At 40.9% G+C, this 24,612-nt stretch overlaps 1 protein-coding gene across 6 annotated transcripts in view; it reads left to right on the top strand.

Annotated features, from left to right (window-relative positions):
- The window catches only part of vti1a (vesicle transport through interaction with t-SNAREs 1A), a 108,514-nt gene that overhangs the window by 54,372 nt on the left and 29,530 nt on the right, over positions 1-24,612 (top strand). For 3 of the 6 annotated variants that reach the window (XM_063892974.1, XM_063892970.1, XM_063892969.1), the window contains 2 exons: positions 16,753-16,823; positions 20,308-20,369. In XM_063892974.1, the coding sequence (XP_063749044.1) occupies positions 16,753-16,823; positions 20,308-20,369 (133 nt within the window). Of the gene's footprint in view, positions 1-16,752; positions 16,824-20,307; positions 20,381-24,612 lie in introns of all 6 variants that reach the window. The other 3 variants (XM_063892975.1, XM_063892972.1, XM_063892973.1) reach the window with 2 other exon arrangements.

Here is a 24,612-nt window from a genome sequence, read left to right as displayed (position 1 = left end):
TGGGCTATTTGTAATGACAGGCCTCCTATGAGCGCAGAGGAGTGGCAGGTTGAGAGGCGCTGACAGGTTCTAATCGCTGTCAGGAAAAGTAGCTGAAGAATGTGCCAGCGACCTCCCCTCCTTCCTGTCCTCTCTCATAGCTGTTGTTCTCTGCTGTCTCTCTGTCTGTCTCTCTCCTGATTTTGAATTGTACCTCTTAAAGGTGAGTGAAGGATCTTTGTCTGTCCCTATTTAGTTTTCTCTACCCCTCTTTCTTTATATTGGCAGGCGTCCAGGAGCCACTACCTGCCTTTAATTCCTTCCTCTTTCCGCCCCTTCCTCTCTGTTCCCCCTTCGACCCCACCCCCTCTTTTTCACTGCTGTGGACAGTTGTTGACATTCCTTGGGCATAAAGACTCGGCCTGTCCCAGTGTGTCCCATGTTCATTGGCATCCTGCCTGGTTTACTGTCCTTGCCAAATGGCAAAATATGTGATAACTGATGGGATGGTAAAGTTGTTTTACTGCAACATTATTATGTCTTCCAAATACATCTTTATGTCTTCATTTTGCTTTTTTTCCCGTAACACTCCTGACTTTTCTTTCGTAGTACTGTATGCAATTGATTTTCATAACAAGAAGCGAATACTATTCTTAAACTAACAGGTTGCCATGAAAAAAAAAAAAAACACATTGAAAATAGGATTCACTTTCATTATTTAAACATTTATTTCCAACAGAAAATGTTGTATTCTAGAAGGGAAAGATCATTTCCCCGGCCCAGATTACCGTTTATACTCATTCAATTAATCATGTTGTGCTGCTTTTATGTTTCGTGTAGGAAAAAATACTAAAACTAAGTATCCACAACAAAAAAGTTGAAACTGAAAGTGAAAACCACAGATTAATCGTACTACTTCAATTTAGCATCTGTTAGCAAAATAAGTTCCTTTATCTTTTTGTTTATCTAAGGCTTACTTTCATACAATAAAAAGGAAGGAAAGCAACTTTAGTCATTACAAGTACTGGAAAGTGTGTATTCAGAATGGCTGTTTTAAAATGTATCTCATTTAAATGATGTATTTTGACTGCTGTTAATTATTCAACTCCAACTATTTTGTATCCAGGCTGTGGATGACTCACAGCTGGTGTGTATCCTAAAGTTGTGTTGGTGAACACCAAAAAGTTGCAAGGAAACTTAAGATAGGACTTGTTTCTCAGTGAGGATCTGGCCTTTATATTTGTATTCACTTTGTATTCACTACTACTAGCAGTTATTTTGTATTTTGAAGACTCTTCTTTTTATACTGGTTCATGTTCCTTGCTTGTTTTGCTAATAAAAGGGCATGTATAGGAAGATAATCAATAAAGAATAACATGTTTTTTTCCCATTCAATAACTGAACCAGCAGCAAAAGTCAAAAATACAAACATAAAGCACTTCAAATAAAAAAAATAAGGCCAAAGAACTTTCAGGTTCAGCACAAACTTGCTGCTCTGCCTCTCTTCTTCTTTGGCATGGGACAAGGGTGGCCAGGCTTTGCCCAGGTGCCGTCTGTGCCATTGGCGCTAAAGCGAGGAGAAGCTGGCACACTTTGGGCATGGCTGCGGCCCCTTCTTCCTCAAAGGCTTGCCTCGTCTCCCTTCTTTCCACTCACAGTCCCTGCTGCTCTATAGCCCAGGGAGCTCATTAGGCCAGACTTCCTCTTCATTTAATCCATTTTTCATAGCCTAAAAAACAGTCCCTGATCTTAAAAATCCTGGCTAATTTAGGCCTGGAAGTTGGGGAAAAGAGTGAAAATATCATGAAAAAGCAGGCCCATGCATGCTTTTTATATATCTGTCAAAATTAAATGATTTTATAGAACTTTAACACTTTGGCGGAAAGGAGAGCTGCACTACCAGCACTAATTTGAACAGTTCTTGAACAGAGTTTTAGACCCCAATAGGCAGCATCCTATTCCATCTTCTTCCTTGCCTGTTGTCTGTGGGTCTTGTGGGAGACCAATGTGTTAACTTGGCCTAATGAAAACATTGGTAATAACATGCTCCCTCTCCGTGTTCCTTTAATTATGTATCTCCGGCTGGATACCAGAAGGCCCCTGTAGACTTCCATCTCCATTTTTTGTGGAAGTGAAGTTTCATTTGTAACTGGGATCCTGGTGGGGAGGATCTGTTCAGAGAAACCAAGGCTTCTTCTCTGTCTTTCTCTCCCTGCAACTCCCTCGCTCTCTCTCCAACTCAATCCTTTTCCATTCTCGGTTTCTTATTGATCAAGAGAAACTTTATATAAATATAGCTTCCTTTTTAAAAACACATGACCAATAATTAGTATATCCCATGTCTTTGGAGATAGTACTATACTGCATGTTAGATAATATTCGGTCTCTGCTTCTGTCTTATTCTTTATTTTAACTTCACATTATATCCATATTAACACCGGCAAAGTTAACATCCTCTAAAGTTGTCCAAGGCTTTGTCCTTTATCTCTCTGTACGAGGACAAAGCTTTTTTTCTCTTCCCTCTTGCAAGGCACCATCACAGCATTAATATACCTCCCAGGTATAAAGTGTTGATGAGTGCCTGTCTCCTCAGGCTGACACTTATTTCACCAAAGGTCTCAGAGCAGGGGGGGGGACAAGGAGGGAAGAGAGGAAAAAGGAGCTGCTTGCATACACAGCCAACGGATGTGGTGGAATTGTTAAGCAGTCTCGCCTGCCCTCTCGTTAGCCTCCGAGATTGCTGGTGACAAAGGTGAGGCAGCGAAAGTTGTGGTGGGTTGAGAAGGGGGGGGGGTCAGTGCCCCTAAGGGTACCATGCTATGGCCGTGCCAGGCCAGGACCCTGTGCCACTGTCTCGGGTGCCTCCTCTGTCAGCACGGCCTATGGCCCGGGCCACTGCAGAGAGGGCACACGGGGGGCTGTCACGCGTCGGCCTCAATTACAATCAGGGGACGGAGCATGCAAAGGCTGCCCACTGTCACGGCTCATACTGCAGATGTAGCTGCGCTGTAGCACATCCTAGCTCCCATGCAGATAATAGTCGCTGGAGACATACTGCCAAAAGAGTTTCTTTTTTTTGCAGGTATTCAATCACTGACAAATATACAAAACATTATTAACCTTTTATTTAATTCAATATTGATAGGTATTCAACATTTATATTTTTTTCCAAAATGCTGTTCGTATTTTAAATAGCCACCGCCGTGTCTAACATTATTTTACATTCAAATACTTTCCACTTGTAACAACTGGTCCTTGACAACACATTTGAACTTGGGAAAAATGTTGATCCGTCAAAAGAAAACACTTTTAATGTACTTACATTTAATCTCCTGTACAGTCCTGTTTGGGTATGTGTCGTACATAAAACCTTGAGAGGTAACCTAAAGGTTGGGCCGTTGAACAAATATTGTGCTAGTTTTCCATGCAAATGCACTTTCAAAAAAGAGACGGTATGTTTCAAAAAAGTGTGTCTGTTCAGTTAAAGATACCCTGTGGTTGTTTCTTTGAAAAAACATTTATGTTTACAGCTGCTGTTTCTCACAGAAATGCATGTGTCCTTGAATTTAAACAAATACAGTGGGGCAAAAAAGTATTTAGTCAGCCACCAATTGTGCAAGTTCTCCCATTTAAAAAGATGAGAGATGCCTGTAATTTTCATCATAGGTACACTTCAACTATGAGAGACAGAATGGGGGAAACAATCCAGGAAATCACATTGTCTGATTTTTAATGAATTAATTGGTAAATTCCTCGGTAAAATAAGTATTTGGTCACCTACAAACAAGCAAGATTTCTGGCTCTCACAGACCTGTAACTTCTTCTTTAAGAGGCTCCTCTGTCCTCCACTCGTTACCTGTATTAATGGCACCTTTTTGAACTCGTTATCAGTATAAAAGACATCTGTCCACAACCTCAAACAGTCATACTCCAAACTCCACTATGGCCAAGACCAAAGAGCTGTCAAAGGAGACCAGAGACTAAATTGTAGACCTGCACCAGGCTGGGAAAACTGAATCTGCAATAGGCAAGCAGCTTGGTGTGAAGAAATCAACTGTGGGAGCAATTATTAGAAAATGGAAGACATACAAGACCACTGCTAATCTCCCTCGATCTGGGGCTCCACGCAAGATCTCACCCCGTGGGGTCAAAATGATCACAAGAACGGTGAGCAAAAATCCCAGAACCACACGGGGGGACCTAGTGAATGACCTGCAGAGAGCTGGGACCAAAGTAACAGAGGCTACCATCAGTAACACACTACGCCGCCAGGGACTGAAATCCTGCAGTTCCAGACGTGTCCCCCTGCTTAAGCCAGTACATGTCCAGGCCCGTCTGAAGTTTGCTAGAGGGCATTTGGATGATCCAGAAGAGGATTGGGAGAATGTCATATGGTCAGATGAAACCAAAATAGAACTTTTTGGTAAAAACTCAACTCGTCGTGTTTGGAGGAGAAAGAATGCAGAGTTGCATCCAAAGAACACCATACCTACTGTGAAGCATGGGGGTGGAAACATCATGCTTTGGGGCTGGTTTTCTGCAAAGGGACCAGGACGACTGATCCGTGTAAAGGAAAGAATGAATGGGGCCATGTATCGTTAGATTTTGAGGGAAAACCTCCTTCCATCAGCAAGGGCACTGAAGATGAAGCGTGGCTGGGTCTTTCAGCATGACAATGATCCCAAACTCACCGCCAGGGCAACGAAGGATTGGCTTCGTAAGAAGCATTTCAAGGTCCTGGAGTGGCCTAGCCAGTCTCCAGATCTCAACCCCATATAAAAATCTTTGGAGGGATTTGAAAGTCTGTGTTGCCCAGCGACAGCCCCAAAACATCACTGCTTTAGAGGAGATCTGCATGGAGGAATGGGCCAAAATACCAGCAACAGTGTGTGAAAACCTTGTGAAGACTTACAGAAAACGTTTGACCTCTGTCATTGCCAACAAAGGGTATATAACAAAGTATTGAGATGAACTTTTGTTATTGACCAAATACTTATTTTACCGAGGAATTTACCAATACATTCATTAAAAATCCTACAATGTGATTTTCTGGATTTTTTTTTCTCATTTTGTCTCTCATAGTTGAGGTATACCTATGATAAAATTACAGGCCTCTCTCGTCTTTTTAAATGGGAGAACTTGCACAATTGGTGGCTGACTAAATACTTTTTTGCCCCACTGTATGTGGAATATTTTTTGCCTTCTCGTAGAAAATCTTTTTTTTCCTTCATGTTTGCTGGTCTTCTTTTTCCTTTGCAATAGTTGGTACATTGTTAACCAACCGCCAACAAGTGGAATAACATAAAACCTCATTGAAAACGTCTACATAATGCTATTGGTGGTCAAAAACTCTGTAGGGTTTCTTTAGCTCTGCAGTCAGCTATTTTGTTTTCCTTTATTTTTACCTAGTGGTTTTAAATCTCTCGTCTGCACATAGACTTACATTTTGAGTCTCACTGCTCTCATCCACCACTTATTTAAAACAGTGGGAACACTGTAAGTCAAGGGACAGAAAAACCACTTCCACCTTCTAGTGTATCCAGAAAAGTTCTAATGCAATGGAAACAGACGCTCCTCTGTGGCTGACATTGGCTATTTGATTTTGTAGTAGCTCTAGCCTATATTCGTAACACCACATCTTCTTCTCTGACCACCTGCAGAGAAGACCCATGGGGTGTGTTGTCTGCATGTGTACTTGAGGTGCAAAAAAAGTGTTTCATGACTTGGATTGATCTTGTATGCAGAGTTTTTATATGCACATGGATACGCTGTCTCAATAGAAATACTGAAAGCATTAGAGTTGTTGGCGATTATTTTTTGTTTTGGTTTCCAGGCTGTGTGGACCTCATGCTGATTCACACGGAGGATCCTCATTCTCATATGAGGAATCCTTATATACGTATTAGTATCTCCCTATAGGGTGTTGTAGCCATGCCTGGCTACTGCTGTTCCTGTCAGTCATGGCAGGGTCGCATACCATCATCCTGCCCCCGAAGAGAAAATGACACCTAGCTAAAAGAACTCTGTGTGTAAAATACATTTGGCCCCACCTCTTCATGGCCAAACTATCTAAACAACATTATGGCAAGATTAGCTTTGCCAGATGGCATTATTCATTCGGGAGCAATAAACTCTATTTAAGGTTTTTAGTTATTACAGACTTGATGACTTTCTTTGTGTCTTTCTTTTATCTCTATGGTAAAGCTGGTGCCATCAGCATACCATAAAACACACAGGCAAGACAATCGTAGAAACTCTCCCCTTTACCCAATTGTCACTTCTATCTGCAAACTTCACAACTCAAAAAAAGAGAATCATTTTGTTCAGGAGCTTCAATCACTATGTACATTGCTCAGTTATAGATGAAAAGCGAAGGACCTGCTTTAAAAGAAAAACAGTCGAAGACAAAAGACAGCGACAGGCAGGGGGGAGGTATAAAAAAAAAGGGCTAGCTAATGAGTTGACAATTGAGTTGTAATATCATGTCCTTTATGAATAATTAATTTGATGGCACTAAGGCCCTTTGGAAGGTAGATTAAATTAGTTCTGCCATGTCTCAAAACTTAGATATGCTTCATTAGTGTGGAAGATGGTGGCAGACGTGTTGGGTATTCACTTAAGCCTGTTTTAGCTAATGATGAGGAACAGGAGACAGCTTATCACCCAGCAGTGATGCACAACTATATTATATTTAACACAATTTCAACCCATGTGTTGTTACCAATTCAGTTTAAAACTATGCCAACATTTGGACCGTAAATAATTGTAATAATTGTACCCGATAGTGCTGTCATGGCTCGAGACTCCTGTATTGCCGTTAATGCTACATTGTGAAAAACAAAACCTGCTGGAAATCGGAAGTGTTTCTGTTAAGAGCTAGCTAATGTTACAGGAGCAAGGTTCCTTTGAGTTTCATTATGATTTGTTTGAGCTCTAGTCAGGGAAAATCAGGTGAAGATAGATCATAACGTTATCATGATGTGTGACAATTTAGTGTTTGTGACACGAAGATGCAGTTCCTACCATATAATTCAAAAGATCTAAGAGAAGGTATTTCCCCTGGTTTAAACTAACAACTATATGAATGAATAATATGGTACATGGGATGTATTGGTTTTAATGTATGTTTTGTGTTCTTTTACCAACAAAAACAAAAATCCAGTATCTGGAATACTGGAATCTCAACATCTGAATTTCTGGTTTAATCAGATATCTTGTTCCCTCTACTGGTTTGGGGATTTTGGATACGTATATTTCGGATTCATGTAATACAATTGACAGGCCTATGGGTTTAGTCTCTATGAAAGCAACAATTTGCCTTTTTTCCCTAAACTGTTGAAAAAGGAAATGCTGGATGCTGCATTTAAGTTTGGGGAAAATAAGTGTGCTTGTTTTTATACTTTATAGTTCTTCGTTATTTGCACTTTGCCTCACTGGGAATCATAGAAATCATTTGTGTTGGTCTTCACTATATCACGCTATAAGGAATATTTCTATCATAACTTCTTTCAACTTTCTAAGACAAAGCTTTCAAGGCGAATTACTGAAGAGCAGAACTGCAGAATTGTCTACGCTGTATGTTTTGTGGGAACAACTTTAAGTAAGGAGAAATAAACAATGTACACTATATGCAAGAGCTTTGACATGCCCTCACATGTCGTGCCATGTTGTGTGTATTCACAGTGGAAGCTGACAATAATCTGCCTTCAACTCTGTGGCCCAGTCATTGTTAAATGAGGCGCATGATGTGTCTCTCTTTTGTGAGTTCGCTCTGTGCTTCGTATTCTCCCTATAATGGCAGTATTATTTTCCCTTTACTAGACCAGGGAAGTGCGGTGGTATTACCCTAAAGTAAAACACAAACTTGTGTTTGTGCTGTCTGTCGGGGAAGACACAATGACGCAGTGTTCTGATAACAAGCTTCACTGTTGCTCGCTCGAATAAAATTGTCAGGGCACCTTGAATTTGCCAAAGAGAATTTGATATATCGCTTTGCACATAAGAAGGTCTCTGTGACTGTGGCAGTAGATTTTAAAAGAACTTAATGCATGCTCGGATACACACAGAACATGTTGAATTGATGCTGATACAAGAAAGGATCATTTTATATTAAATTCTCCCATACATGACAAGTACAAACATTTCCATCTTTCATGGTAAATAAAGTTATTGAATGCATTCTCTTAGTTAGTTTTGTCCATATTTTCTATCAGTTGTGGTTATTCAACTACTCAACAACATCAGGGATCCAAGTTATTAAGAGTGATCATTAAGATATGTCAATACAAATGGAAACCTTTGAAATTGGGATAGAAGTGAGGTCAATGCAGCCAAAAGTCGAAAAAGGAAGTCGAAATTTGGTCAACAAGATGAAACAGGCCATCTGATTGGTTGATTGAAACGATCAATCATTCTCACCTACTCACTTTGTTTCTTCCACTTTTATCCTTTCTTTCTTTTTCTTCATACTTTCCTTCCTTCCTTCCTTCTATTTTTTCCTTCCTACCTTTTTCCTTACGTTCCGTCCTCTTTCCTTCCTTTTTCCTTGCTCCCTTTGTCCCTTTTATCTTTTTCTTCCTCCTCCCTTTCCTTCCTTTCCTCCTTTTCTATTTGCTCCTTTACATAATTATTTGAATTTCCTCCTAACCTTCCTTCTGCTTCTCCTTCATTTTCCTCTTTCCTTTTCTTCTTTCTTACTTTTCTTCTTTCCTCATTTTGTTCCTTTCACCATTACTATCTTTCTTGCTCTTTTACTTATCTCCTCAATTCCTTTACTTCTACAGTCATTATTCTAGCTTTAATTAATCAATTGAAGAGAATGTGTTAACAAACTAGTCCGTCTGATCCAAAATCTAATGTGGATTAAGCCAAATATAACCAATAAAATGAGTTTATTCACAGGTATTGAACTGGCCTCCGTGATGCAACCTGTCCTACAGCCAGCTTCAACACTAACCCTAGCAGTGTCTTCTTTTGTGCTGTGATTTGCAAGCTCTTCTCTCACTTATGAGTGTAATGAATTCAAAGTTTTAAGAAAAATAATTTTTAAGTGTTTGCAACCGTCAGATCCTGTCAGTGCAACCACTTCCAATGGCCTGCGGCTTCCATTCAGGCTGATGTTTGATGTCTCGCTTTAATGCCCTCCTTTTTCTCCTTTGCTAAATTGCTGCCGACAGTCCTGTGTCCCCACAGATTGTTTGTTTGTTTTTGACCATACTTGTTTTACATATCATTGACGTAACAAAGATTCAATTAGTCTGCTGTTAATGGGGGAAGGGAGGAAGCTGTTCATTGTTTGTTTTTTTTAAATAGGGTGTGATCATGAGTCAGGTATCACTCTGTTGTAGTATTGAATGTGTAAGGAACAAGTCCAGAACTTCCTTAAGGTGCCAAATGTTTTCTAAAAGTAGAACATATTTTTCTTGTACAAACCACTTAAAAGAATAAGGTGTCACAGGTCCACTTGTTTAAAAGTCTAGTGGCTCTTTTGTATGAACCTCACTCAGAATACCCATCCATTTGACCTTTTAACTCAAAAACAGTAGGTCTGGGCGGGCAAAGACAACAAAGCACATCTAACAAGTTATTTCGTTCATTGGCAACAAGAAGCTGTTATCAGTCAGTGTTGAAAAGTGCTAAATACTCCTAGTACTCTGAAGGAAAAATAGAGGGAGGCTCCCAACAGGCCTTGTCAAAACATGCAAATGAGCTTGACGCCACGTCCAATTTTGACAAACATAATTAAGGTGTTCCAATTTGGGACATGTTAATAAAGAAGACTTCAGGCCTCCCCCAGGTCTTCACTAATCAGAAAGCCAAAAAGCTTTTACAGATGTGTGTAATTGTGTGTGTGTGTGTGTGTGTGTGTGTGTGTGTGTGTGTGTGTGTGTGTGTGTGTGTGTGTGTGTGTGTGTGTGTGTGTGTGTGTGTGTGTGTGTGTGTGTGTGTGTGTGTGTGTGTGTGTGTGTTTTCTCTCCCCCATGTTCCATTTTATTGGATAATGAACTGCTGAGGAGTGTTAGATCTCCTTTTGCAGTCTTTCACTGAGTTTGAGGAGATAGGCAGGGAAGAGCTGCCCGAGGTGTGGTGTTGTACAGATAATTAAAAGGCAAGAAATTTGTGTTTCGCTCTTTGATCTGCCTGTCAACTTTCTGATTAGAGACGTGAAAGCCTTTAATCAACAGTAATGTGATGATTAACGCTCCTAAACTGTTGAAAATGAACCGGAGGAACGTCAAGTTTTCGCTTTCTTCTTCCCTCCTCCTCTTTATATCTCTCCCTGAGTCCATTTCCGACAAACTGGCAAACTTTTTTCCTCCGTGAGTTGCACCAGCGCATTTGAATTCAGACGTTGTGTTTGATTAGGACCAACTGACATGTTGTTTTCTCCTACATTTTTGTCTCTGGCCAACTCGAATTGGCTCAATTTGTTTCTCTTCTAAATCCAACAGAATATGCTTTAATTAATGTTTTCCTTTGCTGGGGTCTTTTGTGTTTTTACATGACTTTGACCTTTGCTTTAGATATGGTCATTACATTATTACAATGCTCATGTGGTGTGGCACCATTATTTATACAGCTACTCAGCTAATAATAAAATCTAATTATTTAAGTTGCATACTAATGCACTCAGTTTGTATTGAATAAAGTTTGACGTCCTAATGTTTGTTCAGTTTTTTTATTCATGCACTGTTTATTATTTTATATTTCCGTTACTACGTGGCTAGCACAATTGTGACACAAATGTCACCACTATGAATAATGCATACACAAATTAGCTCATGGGGAAATGAGTTTTAATTCTACACTTCATACATTTTTTACAATTTTGACCAAGTTAATTCAAAACATAAAAAATAATTTCCCCAGCACTGGAAATGGAATTAATAAGTCCGCTCTATTTGAGCCTCACAATTGACCAATCGGGATATGCGTGGAATAGGTGTATAAGCTGACCAGCCGTCTGTAGAAATTCCCTGTTTTTTTAATTGAAGACCTCAGAAAGCAATGCTCCTGCCCACACATTGCTGCATGTGGGGCACAGCAAGTCCATTAGTTTTCATTTGGATGGTTCAGTAAGACTGGTTGATTAAGTCCAGGCAATTTGCTTGTAGAAACCCTCATTCTCCACTCCCCCCCTCCTGCTTCTCATCCTGCTGCCACCAGCAGGGTTGTCGTTCAGGTTAATTTAATCGGGTTTGTTAGAAATTTGAACACAATAGCTTTGTGGCAGTCTAGATGCCTTGGCACAGCATAACGATTTTTGCTGTAGTTTATAATACCACATCTTTGCATAAAAATGCTCTTAAACAACTGAATGTGTGTCGGTGATACACAAGAGAAAATATTCAGTTGACGTTGTTATTAACCAACCCGAGTGACCATGTCAGCGAGTCTGTCCCCAGGGACATGTAGGTATGGGTAATTTCATAAATGTAAAGCAAGCTATTCACTTCCAAGCCTCATCAATTCTCATTGAATGAAGGTGAAGGAGACTTTGCTGTCTAAAAAAAAAAGTAAAGCAAGTGATCTTAGATTTTGAAGCTGAGGTGAATGGAAAAAAAGAGGGGGAGCCCAAATCGAAGGAAAATATAGCTTTCAGTTCTCTCCACCCCAGTTCAGCTTTGAAAAATGGTTCTATCACCAGCTCCTTTCCTGCAAGCCCGGTCATTTATACCCACTACACTTTCGTCTTATTACGCATAAGATGCTCTTACGTCTCTCCATCCTCCAATTATCTATAATCAGCCATTTAAAACAGCGGTGGAAATTTCTTTTGCGCCTTGCTTCGGTCTGACGGAGGAGGGAGGAGAGAAGGATATTTTCTGAGGAATGATGAATAGGCCAAGTGGAGTGGCTGACTAACTGAGATCTGTCTTAATCAGAAGTGATTTGTCAGAACAGGAGCTCTGCGAGGTCAGGGCGCAGGCGATGAATAAAACAGAGCCCAGCGAAGTGAAGAAAGGCCCCAGAAATCCACCCTGACTGCCCAGCACCTCTCATACACATGCAAGGGAAATGCCGTTGCATGGGCTAAGTCAGGGTGGACTCGTATGGCTCTGGTTCTTCCTGGCCAGAATATGACTTGTTTTTGGGCTTTTAAGTGCTTATACCCTGCCACTGCATCACCTTCATATACACCTATGCAATGTGTTGCTAAAGAGTAGTCAATGCTAAAGCTACTCAGGAAAAATCCCACTGTTTGAGACCTTCCTTTAATGAAACAGTAGGAATCTAGACTCTTTATTGCTGTCCTGTGAAGAAACTGTTCCCAATTAACATGCAATAGTGTCTGTTATTATTATAAGTAACATTGCTGAGCCCCAAGATGCTACACGCCCCCCCTGTGACCTAGCATTTGGCACCTTTTTATTTTGAGCTATAGCTCAGTGCAAGGCGCAAGCCTCATGGCCTGTGGGCTCAGCATTACAAATACATCCCAGTGTGGGTACAACTTTGATGAAGGTGATGAAAGTATGTCACCAGGCAGTTGTAGACTTTTAAAAAAGCTTCTCTAGATGTGTAGAAAGACAGGTAACTTTATTCACCTGGGAGTCACAGGCATAAGTCGACTGCCATACTTTGTGTGTGTGTGTGTGTGTGTGTGTGTGTGTGTGTGTGTGTGTGTGTGTGTGTGTGTGTGTGTGTGTGTGTGTGTGTGTGTGTGTGTGTGTGTGTGTGTGTGTGTGTGTGTGTGTGTGTGTGTGTGTGTGTGTGTGTGTGTGTGTGTGTGTGTGTGTGTGTGTGTGTGTGTGTGTGTGTGTGTGAAATTGAGCAAGCCGGAGACAGAGATAGTGAGATTCAAAATGTATGGTCTAACATTTATCTGGCTCCTCCTCAATCTTCCCATGGGTGCCCCTACCCCGTTTGTTGGAGTGTGTGGCTTGTGTCCGGATACAAGTGTGTGTGGTAACCTTCAAAAAGTGGTCTCAACTGCTTAATGAAAAGGAGCTGTGCTGAGCCTCAGAGCACACCACTGTCAGGTCTTGTACCCTTTTGGCTCTTGGGACAGAGGGAGCAAGGAAAAAATGCAACTCAGAAATAGAGAAAGAGCCCTTAGACGGTATGTAACTGCCCTGAAACAGCTCATATAAAACAGATGATGCCTCCAATTAAATGTGTCACGGACTGAAAAAAGTTAAAGGCTGTGGAGGTTTTTGATGGCACCAAAGTAGTAGGTTTTCTGCATGGTTTTGTCCTGAGCCAGGCTGGGCGGGCATCGGCAGTTTAAAATATTTACATTTTACAGTCAATTCTAAATGATTATGTTGGCCTTCTCTTTCTAGCATGTGAAGAAAGGTAAGCCTTTCTGCTATCACAAAAAGCTAAGAGAAGCAACAAAACCTTTAATCAAGCTTAAACTGGGAAAGTTTGGCATTTTAGTTCAAATAAAAGATTTTCAGAAGTTGTTGACCCGTTTTCTGTCAACTAATTGTATCAGCTCTGTTCCAGAATCAGAGCATACAGAATCGTTCCTCTCTGTGTCTGGCTGGTTTTACGGTGGTTAATTGTTCTACACTAGTAAAGTTAATCGTCCAGTAAATATATTTTCCATCCACCGTATTATTATTAGAAAAACTGAGCAGGGTTGAGCTGAGATGAAACAGAGCTAGACTGTGCTATGTCAAATCCTGTGTCTTATTCCTGATCCAGACAGTATTCCTCCCTCTATGTAATTTGTGCCTTCGACTTTTCTATACTAATTCTTTTCTACAGTTACTTTAGAGGAATGAGTTGAATTAAGGCTCAGTGGTGCTGGTGTGAGTGTAGTGTAATGGAATAATGGGCTTGTTAAATGGACCTTTGGGGATGGGGATCTTTAACAAGTGAGTCAGAGCAAGGCCTCTGGGCCAGGGTTATTTAAATTGTTAATAGCTATTTAAACAGGAGGGGAATATTTTAAACACTAACGAGCAACAAGTCCGGGCTATTAACACAATATTATTTCTCCTCTCCTGCTTTGGTTTTATCAACCGTACACTTTTTCTCTCTGTTTTTACCACACTTTTTTGTCGTAGTCATATACATTCTATATTTATTGCGTCTTTTCTGCTGTAGAAACTTGAAAAATGTAATGTTAACATTGCCAAATCTTACAAACATGCCATTTAAGGTCACACATAAACATGAGCTAAGACCGGAGGTATGAGTTCACTTTAGTCTTCAAACACATTGACAGTATGGGTGAAAGCCCATAGTGTTCGATGATGATGAAATAGCATTTAAGTTATGTTTCTTGAGGAGCCTGTCGTTATTGTCCTCCAATAGATTTTTTGTTTTTAGCTCAATATTTTGCACCAGTTGTTGCCCAACAACTTCTGTTTCCCAGTGCCTAATGGTGTTTTACACAGACCACTGGACAGCAGGAGTTAGATAAGATGAATGTAAATGTAGATACATGCCAGAGAATGAGTAATGCAAGGGAAGATACATGATAAAGACAATAAACACCATAAATTCCCTTGGGAGGTATTATGCACACCCCTAATGGCTCGGTATGGAGGGGGAGAGTCCTCCAAAATCATCATTCCTTTGTTGGGATGATGAGAGATTTTTGGAAGACCTGGGAAAGACCTTAATGGCGACATGGCCAAGGAAAATGTTTTTATCTAAAGAAGCCATGGAGATATTTTTGATTGCATAGGGTTATATTTAACCCTAATCTGGAGAACAACTGAGTATGCTACTGAGCATTGTATCTTCAATGGGATATTAGTTGTTTTTCCTCCATTAACACATACACATGTTTAAAGGCCTGCATTTGCTGACAATCTTGTGTAATAACACCTCTCATGAAGAAAGTTAGTATAGAAAATTCTCCCACTTGATCAGTGCTGTGTATTGTTGCCCTCAGATAAATGAAAATACATACTGTAAGTGTAAATAGATGTATACTTTTCTGATGTCACCGTGAATCATTCGTGTGGGGACAGTCTGTATATGGCCTATACTGATGGTCCTTCAGTATCGAGCACTTCTGAGACCTTGGTTTGATTTCATTCTTTAGACAGCACAAGCCCTCAGCTACTCTTCAGCATCTTACAATAGACAGACATCTGAACCCACTGTGGTCCTATTCTCCACTGAAACATATGTGATTGCCAAGGCTGTTTATTATTTCCTTTTACCTAAAGATTCAAGAAACCATCATTGTCTTTCATAAAAAACAAACAGAATGAGTGTAATGATTTCTCAGTGCTTAGACTGAGCTATCATTGGAGGCCTTTTTTCCTGCTACCTCATCCATCTTTTCACACGTTGCAAACCTTTCCAATAATGCACTTGCCATAGAAAAACTCTGCTGCTGCAGTCCTTGTCACACTCATTTATTTAAAAGAAAAAGCCACAGCCTTGACAGAGATGGATAGATGTGCTTATTTGTCTGTTCAACAGAAGATTTCTGCAACAACTCCCTTCCTGTTTATCCCTTGTTCTTCTCCAATGGGGATGGGGGAGGGCTTGTATTTTTTATGGTTATTAATACCTGCACTCAGTCTTTTAATCTGCCCTATTTGTCACATGTGACTGTCTGACTGCACTGTTTAATCTGGGTATCCTTCAATCTGTCTCGTCCCAGATTAGAAATTAATGAAGGCAGGAAGAGACACATTTGAGTCACTTACAGTGTAGGGGGGTAAAAGGGATGGGATGAATGGGAGACGAGTGTCGTTCATTTGACAGTGCTTTCTCTTTTTTCTACTTTTCTACTTTTCCCTGATCTCCTTTCTCCGTCTCTTACTCTATTTCTCCCTCTCTTCTCTTGTTTAGCTGCCAGATGTAGCCCATTTTTGCACTGCTCCCCCCAAACAGGGGCTCAGCACGTGGGCCCTTTGGTGTGCGGCACCTGTGTAGTGTAATACAGTCAGCAACTGCGTTGTTTATTCCGGATTTGTTTGGTGCGCTTGAAAGCCTGTCTTTGATCCATGCAAAGATTCTTCACTTCTTTTCCTTTTTTTCCTGATTCATCCTCAGCCTCCCTCATTTTTAAACGCAAATGCTGGAGCAGTATGGTAACATTGATGGCAGCAGTAGGTTTTTCGAGGTGTGTGTGGGGGGGTGGCGGCTTAATCATTTTCTATTTTGTTTTTGCTTTCTTGCTCGTCCCCAACCCAAGGGACAGGAAACTGACAGTGACCACTGACAAGCTTGTCAGGTGCCTTGTCGGGGATGTTTTATAACTGTGCGTTAATGTACTTACATCTACAACTGACGAGAGGCATTTAAAAAAGAATGGCCTATTGAATGTTGCATTGGCTGAGAGTACACCACTGGCAGGCTAGATGCTGGGGTATTTTGCCTAGAACTTGTTGTTTATTTACTTTTACTCGGAATTTTGAGAATATAAAACAATTCAAATGAATGTAATATTGTACTGTCTTTACACTATGGAGGTCCACAGATTGAAATGTTTTATTGTCATATGCACAGTAGCTAAAATGTAGTTATGGTAGTGACAATCTTGAGTCCAAGGCTCCTCCAATAATGCAACATAGAAATATATACACAAACACAAACATTATATAATAAAAAAGATAGAATATTGCACAATGATTGCATACAGAACACTCTTTCCATTAAAAAGCAGTGGATCCAGGTATAAAATATACAGTTCAGATTATTCCGACTGAAGTACCAAAGGTGGAGTTGAAAGAATAAATAGTTTAAAAACTGTAGATACATTCCAACATCATATTTGCGTGAAGCCATCTTTTTTTTTCGTTTTACAAGTGTCAGACACACGCTCTTCTCACACTGCACCTGCTTTTCTTACAGAACAAGTGGGTCAGGAGATTCTCAGCAACCTGCACAGTGACCGTGAGAAGATCCAAAGAGCCAGAGAAAGGGTGAGTACGCACACACCACCTGCTCACACACTCATCTGCCTATTCTAACAAGTGTTTGTGAGACCGTAAAGGTGTTACAGCTGGTTGGCAACATTGACAACATTCACCACTTTCTGCATCGTTTGCCAAGTAAACACACTGTAACATGGCACACCCACTGCCTCTGGTTTGCTTACACATGTGTACACGTTGACTCAGCAGAACTGTGATGACGAAGTAGGTAATGATGCCACTGTATTGCACTATTTTGTCACAGGTTTAATCTTTTTTCCTTAATTCGAGGCAACTGTTAAGCATATGCAGCTCCAGAAAAACTTAAGAGACCACTCCAAATTTGTCTTAAATCTTTATCTCTACATGTATGGCAGCCATTCCAGTGTCTGTTGAATTTCAACACAGAGAAACATTGTCAGTAGTTTATAGAATACAATAAATACATTTAAAAATCATTTAACTCAAAGACATGTCTATAAATAATAAAACAAGAGAAAATGATAATGCTGAAGTGGTCTCTTATTTTTTTTCCGCGGCTGTATTTCTTCTTCACATGCATTCAAACTTTGTGGTGATTTATTGTTAGAACCCAGGAGTTTTCTTTCCAGGATTTTCCCGCTTTGCCTTTTCTCACCTGAATGGGGATGGCTTTGCCAGCAGCCATCCTTCCTCACCTACCCTCCTTTACATCTCAGCACCCTTCTCCAGTTTCCCCTCTCTCCTTCCCACTTTCCCTCTGAGAGTACCCCCCACCCCTCCAAATCCTTAGCACTATCCCTCCTTGCATTCAGACAGCCAAACAGACAGTTAGGCAGACACAGAAAAGACCAAACACAGGAAGGGGGCCCAGCACTGACGGCACCCTCAACGCCGAATGCTTAAAGACCACAACATGGCAGCGGGCCTTGCACAGGCGATTTCAAAGGAAATCAAACATCTCCTTTCAAAACGGTCCGCAGTGTCTACTGAGAGTACCTGCTCTCTGTTTCTTTTGCTTTCTCTCTCGCTCTCCTTTCTTCCCATGAGTCTTCTTTGCTGAACTCCCCCCCCAACAATGTACACACACACACACACACACACACACACACACACACACACACACACACACACACACACACACACACACACACACACACACACACACACACACATTTAAGAGGGCTTTAAAGGCAGTTTGTGGGGCAGGAGTTAAGTAAAAAGAAATCAAGATGTAAAGACTATGGATGCAACAGCTCTTTTGCATTAAAAAGAAGGGGAAGGAGTCATAGTTTTATCATACAATACAGCAGACACACACACACACACTATTCCTCTCTCACACTCTCACACACACACACACACACACAAACACACACACACACACACACACACACACACACACACACACACACAAACCCCTATGCTCAGCAGGGGGTGTGGTCTTTCTTTTTGCTTTTATGGTACAAAAAGAAGTCAATGGAAGGTTTCAACGCTGGGTCAAAGCAGTACACTGCCGACTCTCAACCACTGAGTGGATTGAAGAATGTAATTGAACAATTCTCTAGGCTAGCTCATATGGAGCAGACAGGTAACAGCAGGGAACGAATACTCATTGATAACCTAAAATGAGTATTTGTATCCTTGAACAAATTATTCTATCCAGAGTTTAAATTAATAACTTGATTATTCGGTATTTCTTGGGACAGAATAGGCTATTTGAATATACACATTAAACATGTCTACCCAAATTAATACTTTGCCTTTAAAGTGACTAAATAAGGTTACCAAATGTGTCCTCTCCCTTCTATAGGGGTGAGATGCACATATTTCCTCCGAAGCATGATCTTTGCATGAATTTGAGGAATTTTAAAACATTAAACTTATCATGCTCAGTATACTTGAAAACTTAAATACTTGAATAAGGATCTTGTACATTTTGCACCTTTCATCCCTGAACTTTTCCTCGTTACTAAATGCTCTCTTTTGTCTGGCACTACATAAAATATTCTGTATGGATTTAATTCCTGCAAAGGGTGTCTCGCCTGCAATGTTCTGTCTTGATTTATGCATTAAAAATTGTCGTTAATTCCAGTTTACAGTTAATTTCAGTTTACAGTTAATTTCAGACTCTCAACTGCATTAAAATTTCACTTGGTTTCCATTTCATGTTAAGGAGGGGAGCATGAGATGTGGTGAGAGGCTTTGGAGAGACACAGAGAGAGGAGTGGAAAGAAGGAATGATTCAGAGAGAGATGTATTTTGGGAGAAAGTGTGAGGTATCTAGGGGACAGATCTGTGGGAAGAGGCAGACATCAGGCAACTGCAGGACTTGTTGTCTTTGCCAGAGGGCCCATACCCCAGGTCCCCCACCTCCTACCCTGTACCACATGCATCCTTGGCTCTCACAACCTGCATCGCACCAACTCAGGCTGCCAGAGGGTAGGAAGGGAGGATGGAAGAAGAGGAAAAAAGTAGTAGTAAAGAAGGGGTGGGAAGAGAGGGCGAATTGCAGGCAAGAGAGATGAATGCAAGATGAGCCAGAACACACAGGAAAAATAGTGATGTTGGAACTATTGTAGAGAAGAGGGAGGGTGGAAGAACAGAGGTGAAAGTGAGGAATCAAAATTAGAATACAATTCGTAAATAATACACTGATTAAGACATACTGATTTATTGGGAAAGCAGTTATTATCTCGGAGAGAGAGGAACATAAGTGACTCCCGGCTGACTCCAGAGAGAACCACTCTGCAAAAATTCCTTCCGCACTCCCTCATCACCCTCTAGAAATGTGACTACAAGTAGACGTTAGTGGCAGCTCACTCAGTGCGGTGTCAGCGTTTTTTTAACAGTCACACTCGCACCTCGTCGGCAACGTCTCTGCCGATTTCTTTTCTCTGTGAAAGTACCTACACCTGACGAGAGTATAAAATAAAAACATCTCCTTGACCCCTGAGAAAATAAAAGGCAGGGAGAAAGAAAAGACAGTAGATGGAGCAAGAGGGAAAATATCCACGGCATTAGCTCTGAATAGCCATGTACATTATTTCAAGTGTGCTTCTCAAGCTCGCTGTGTACACCGACAGTAAAGAGCCCTTCTCACTCTTTTTCCCTGCATGATCTAATGTTTGCTTTTTTAGCATGATCAGCAGAGGGTTAGGTGGAAATCTGCTCTTAACTACTCAAGTGACAGAGATGTTCTATTGTAAAAATAAAAAACCACTTCAGACGTATAAAACGATAACATAAAGAGAACAAAAACAAGCTTTTTATCAAGTTATCTTAGATTCATTTTTCCTTCTTACAACCTCAAATGTGTGTGAAGGAATAATATTTCAAACTTTAGAGATGCCCTCTGAATTTACCCTTGAGCCAAGTTACCTTGCCTTGAGGCCAGCAATACAAAGCTGTGCAACAGTATAGCTTGCATGAGTAGTTTCTATGTAATAACCTTTAGAGTTGTTTATTCAGGATGGAAACTAAAACTTTTCTTTCCCCTGTACTGTTCCCCCAGCTGAGAGAAACGGACGCCAACCTGGGCAAGAGTTCTCGCATCCTAACCGGCATGCTGAGAAGGTAAGAGGCAGGTACGGACTTTGTTTCTGCACCTTCAAGTGATCCATCTTCCCATTGGGGAATAGTACTGAACACTGTGTTGCTGTTGAACGCACATGAGTTGCTCTTCTGGCAAACACAGTTACATGTCAATAAATAAATGAAGGAATACAGAAGAATTATATTCGGTATAACAGAAAATAAATGTGTTGCAATAATGCAATTCATGGCAAGTAGTCAATTGTTAAAGTAGTAGTAGTAACCACTTCGACTGCATTGTATTTGGATTAAATGTACCAAAGAAACGACTCAACAAGGAACAACTGCACTGTATACAGCCGGGAAAAAATAAGAGTCCACTTCAGCATTATCATTCTCTCTTGTTTTATTATTTATAGGTACAGTATGTCTTCAAGTTAAATGAGTTTTATTTCATTTAATTGTATTCTATAAACTACTGACAATATTTCTCTGTGTTGAAATTCAACAAATACTGGAATGGCTGCCATACATGTAGAGATAAAGATTTAAGAAAGATTTCGATTGGTCTCTGGATTTTTTCCGGAGCTGTAGATGCAATACGTCTTCTGCAGTACAACTCTTATTTGAAGGGTCTTGTTTTCTTTAAATTTGGTTCATAAAATGATTGTGATTTCTTCTATATTCCAATTTTACGACAATTGATGTATGTATGAATGAAACAAACTGTTTGAATGATGTTCTGTTACATGCAATGGTACTGGTGTGAAGTGCCCGGGCAAACAGAGAAAAAGAGTAGCAGAAAAAGACAAGTGTGCGCACTGTACACGTCTCCATTATTTTTTTCTCTTTGCCTTTGTTTCTCACACTTACAACCCATATTTGACTTGCAGCCTTTGTCTCTTGCCTGCTGGTTCACGCACATGCAGCCACGAACAATCACACAAACACGAGCATTCACACGCAAATATTTCAATAGTCCTTGCATTATCTTATGCAGCCACCACATCCACACACACACACACACACACACACACACACACACACACACACACACACACACACACACACACACACACACACACACACACACACACACACACACACACACACACACACCGTAATGTCTTGTCACATCTCCATTTTATAAAGTGCCTGTGTGCCTACCCCTGAACCATGACGCCACGGTTTTGTTTCTCGCTCTCTCTTTCTTGTTTTTTTTTCTCTCCCTGTCGCCCACTGTGGATTTTGATTAAGAGTAATATGTAAATGACACCGACTAAATGTAAAATCCCGGGGCCAGGAAGGAAGTGCCAATTGAAATAGATGCTTCAGTGCCCGTAGACAATTTGGAGGGCGGCTCACAGGGCGGCCGGCAGTTACTGGAGAGGGGAGGCCTGAGAAGGGCTGTGACGCCGACTGTAACCAATATTTCTGCATATGTCTCCATTTTGTCAAGTCTGATTATGGGAAGAGGAGGAGGATCGCGGAGGGGGTCAGCTCGCCTGGCATGTCACCCAAAGCTGTCCAGAAATCATTCATCATTCCCTCCTCCTCCCTCCTTTTATTCCCATCCACCCCCCTCTGCCGCCGCTGGAGTAAATAACACACTTATTTCAATATTATCATATTAATGTTAAAGTTCAGCTGTCACCTAATGGGAAGACTTAATCAGACGCAGCATTTTAAGAAGCATGCTGCCACCCCCCCCCCTCCTAGTCTCCAGCCTCCTCTGTTGACGTGCCTCTCCTCCTCTGGTTAGCGCCCCGCTTAAATCAGGATTTATGAGGGCCTTCCAAAGTGGGGCCCGGCTGCGAGCCTCTTCGACTGCCGTCCGCCTTTCTGCTTGATGGGAGCAGCGCAACATACACCCCCTGTCATTCTTTAACAAAAGTCATTTTTTCCCTTTTCATTTCTCCGCTGTTTGAATAAAAGAGAGTGTGTTTTGTTGTAAGGTTGTGGGCTGGAAACGTCAAATCTGAAGTCATTTATAACCAGAGATAGAGAACTGAGAGCGAAAAGCAAGTGCAGGATGGTTCAATGATATCACACCTCCCACCCCACTTTTAAGGCAATTTGTCCTCATTTCCCCATTCATTTCATTATTTGCTCCCCCGGTTTGTCTGCCTTTTGATTAATTGTATATTTGTTTTTGTCGTCAAAGCAATAGTAGTTTCTTTACACTGTGGTTTGGGTTGGGAGGGGGTGTTTGCTTTGTCATTCTCACTTGTTTGTCTCAGTTATAGAAGTAGTGTATTGCTTTGCGTAGGTCTACCACGAGTATGTAAAGGACTTTTACTTATAGTCGAGCGTTGATTGTTTAAATCAGATGGGGACACAACAAATTGTTTGCTAGAAAAATGAGTTTAAAAAACTAGTTGGGTGTTCCTTTTTGTTGTAATGGAGCAATTAGCTATATCTAAATGCCAAAATGATATGTTTGTGCAGGCAACGAGCTTTGGACAATTGTTTTACATCGATAACACGGAGAGATATCGCTTTTTTATTGCCACTAAACTGTGGTAGTGATCAGATAAATAAACACAATGTTTAGTTTATCATGAACAGTAAACATGTTGGCATTGGTCTGTAGTCAGACAAATAGACTTCATTGTGTGCTGAAAAGGAAAGGAGTTGTCATAATCTACAGGACACATGGTGTGCTTCTTCATTGTTGGTGTACCTTCTTTTAAACTCACACCTCTTTTTCTTTGTGGTCTGGGGGTTTCACCCCAGCTGAGAAACAAGTAGACACTCATTAAGCTAGCTGTCAGGGTTCAAGGAAAGCTAATTAACTTAAAGGCTCTCTGAGTATCACTTATTGTAAGAAACAGTCAGAAACACAGACATCTGAAATAGCTGTTGCTTTGTTTGAAAATTAATCTTCACAAATTTGGGTCTGTGAAACTCATCACTGCCCATGAGGGTAATTAGTATAAAACACGGTGTTGGTGTTGTTGATTGGCTGGGGCTTGGTTGATAACTGTTCTGAAAAACGTATCCCCTTTCTCACGTCAACGGTCCTCTTTTATTTCGTGGATGTCAGTGGTCTAGTGTCGGGCATTCAGGGCATCCGCTCTTGGTTAATTTTTAATTCAGTATTCTGAAATCCTTTGGGTTTTAATTAAACCGTGACAGGCACAGTGATCCCAATGAGGCAGAAAAGGAATCCTGATATCATATTAATATCTTTGATCATCAAATAATCTGATGTCATTTCATTTGGTTCCTGTTTAGCACCGACACCAGTCCCTTCATGTCACTGAGAACATATTTTTGGCTACAGCAGGCAACTGGCTTTCTTTAAACAACTTGTATTGGTTGCAATCCTTATTAAATAATGTTGTTTTTAGTGAAATGCTATGTCAAATATTAACAGCACCTTTATCCCGGTTACAGTTGCTGGTTAATATCTCAGAATAGAGCTCAGAGAAAAAACATCCTAGTCAGTTAGTGGTGGCTCAATATATTAATATGAGTTGCCGTGAAGTACTAGGACAGTGAACGAAATAGTGATTTATTGAGACTGAATTGTAAAATTACACTACTGGCATTGATGTGTTTTTTTTATTTGCTTATTGGATTTATCTTTCAACTAATTGGTCTCCATTACCCAGCAATTTGCATTATTTTTGAAAGAAGTTAAGGTTTGCAGCCTGCATTGAAAAGGGTAACAGCTCACAGTGTGGTTCACCATCCCTGATTAGAAAAGCCACAGACCTTTGACAAGTTTTCTGTTTTGTACATGGCTAACTGACACTATGGCTTCTCGTAAATACAAAATGGCCCTGTGACTTTAGAGTGAGCCTTCCTGCCGCTATCTTGAACATCTCAAGTATCTAACCCACCAAGGGAAGATCAGTTGGGAACGGGATGCAGCTCCAGACCCAGTTAGGACCACTGGGGCTCCTCACAGCCTCATGGAGGGAGGGGGCACAGTGAAGGGCAATGAGGCTGGGAGGACGAAGAAGGGGGGGATGTATATTTTGAAGCATAGGGGTTGTCTGCTCTGGCTGGCAGCTGATCCCACATGCAGGTGGTCGACTCAGTCGCCAGGCAGATCAAAAAGTCAAAGCCCCGGGTGGACCTCCCTTTGAAATGGGAATGGGGCCTAGATATCAGACAGAAAACATAAGCAAGCTCCCAGCCACAGAACAGCTCCATATTCATGGCTGGGACTGGCAGTAGCGACGGGCAGGCAAGATGGACACAGCCTCAGCCTTCAGAAGAGGATTCACGCACACTCTGGACACTGATTAAGAGATCAGCCCATGAGCCGCCGCGA

Source organism: Eleginops maclovinus, chromosome 10 (genome assembly GCF_036324505.1).
Source record: "Eleginops maclovinus isolate JMC-PN-2008 ecotype Puerto Natales chromosome 10, JC_Emac_rtc_rv5, whole genome shotgun sequence".
NCBI lineage: Eukaryota > Metazoa > Chordata > Actinopteri > Perciformes > Eleginopidae > Eleginops > Eleginops maclovinus.
This window is presented reverse-complemented; position numbering and strand designations above follow the sequence as displayed.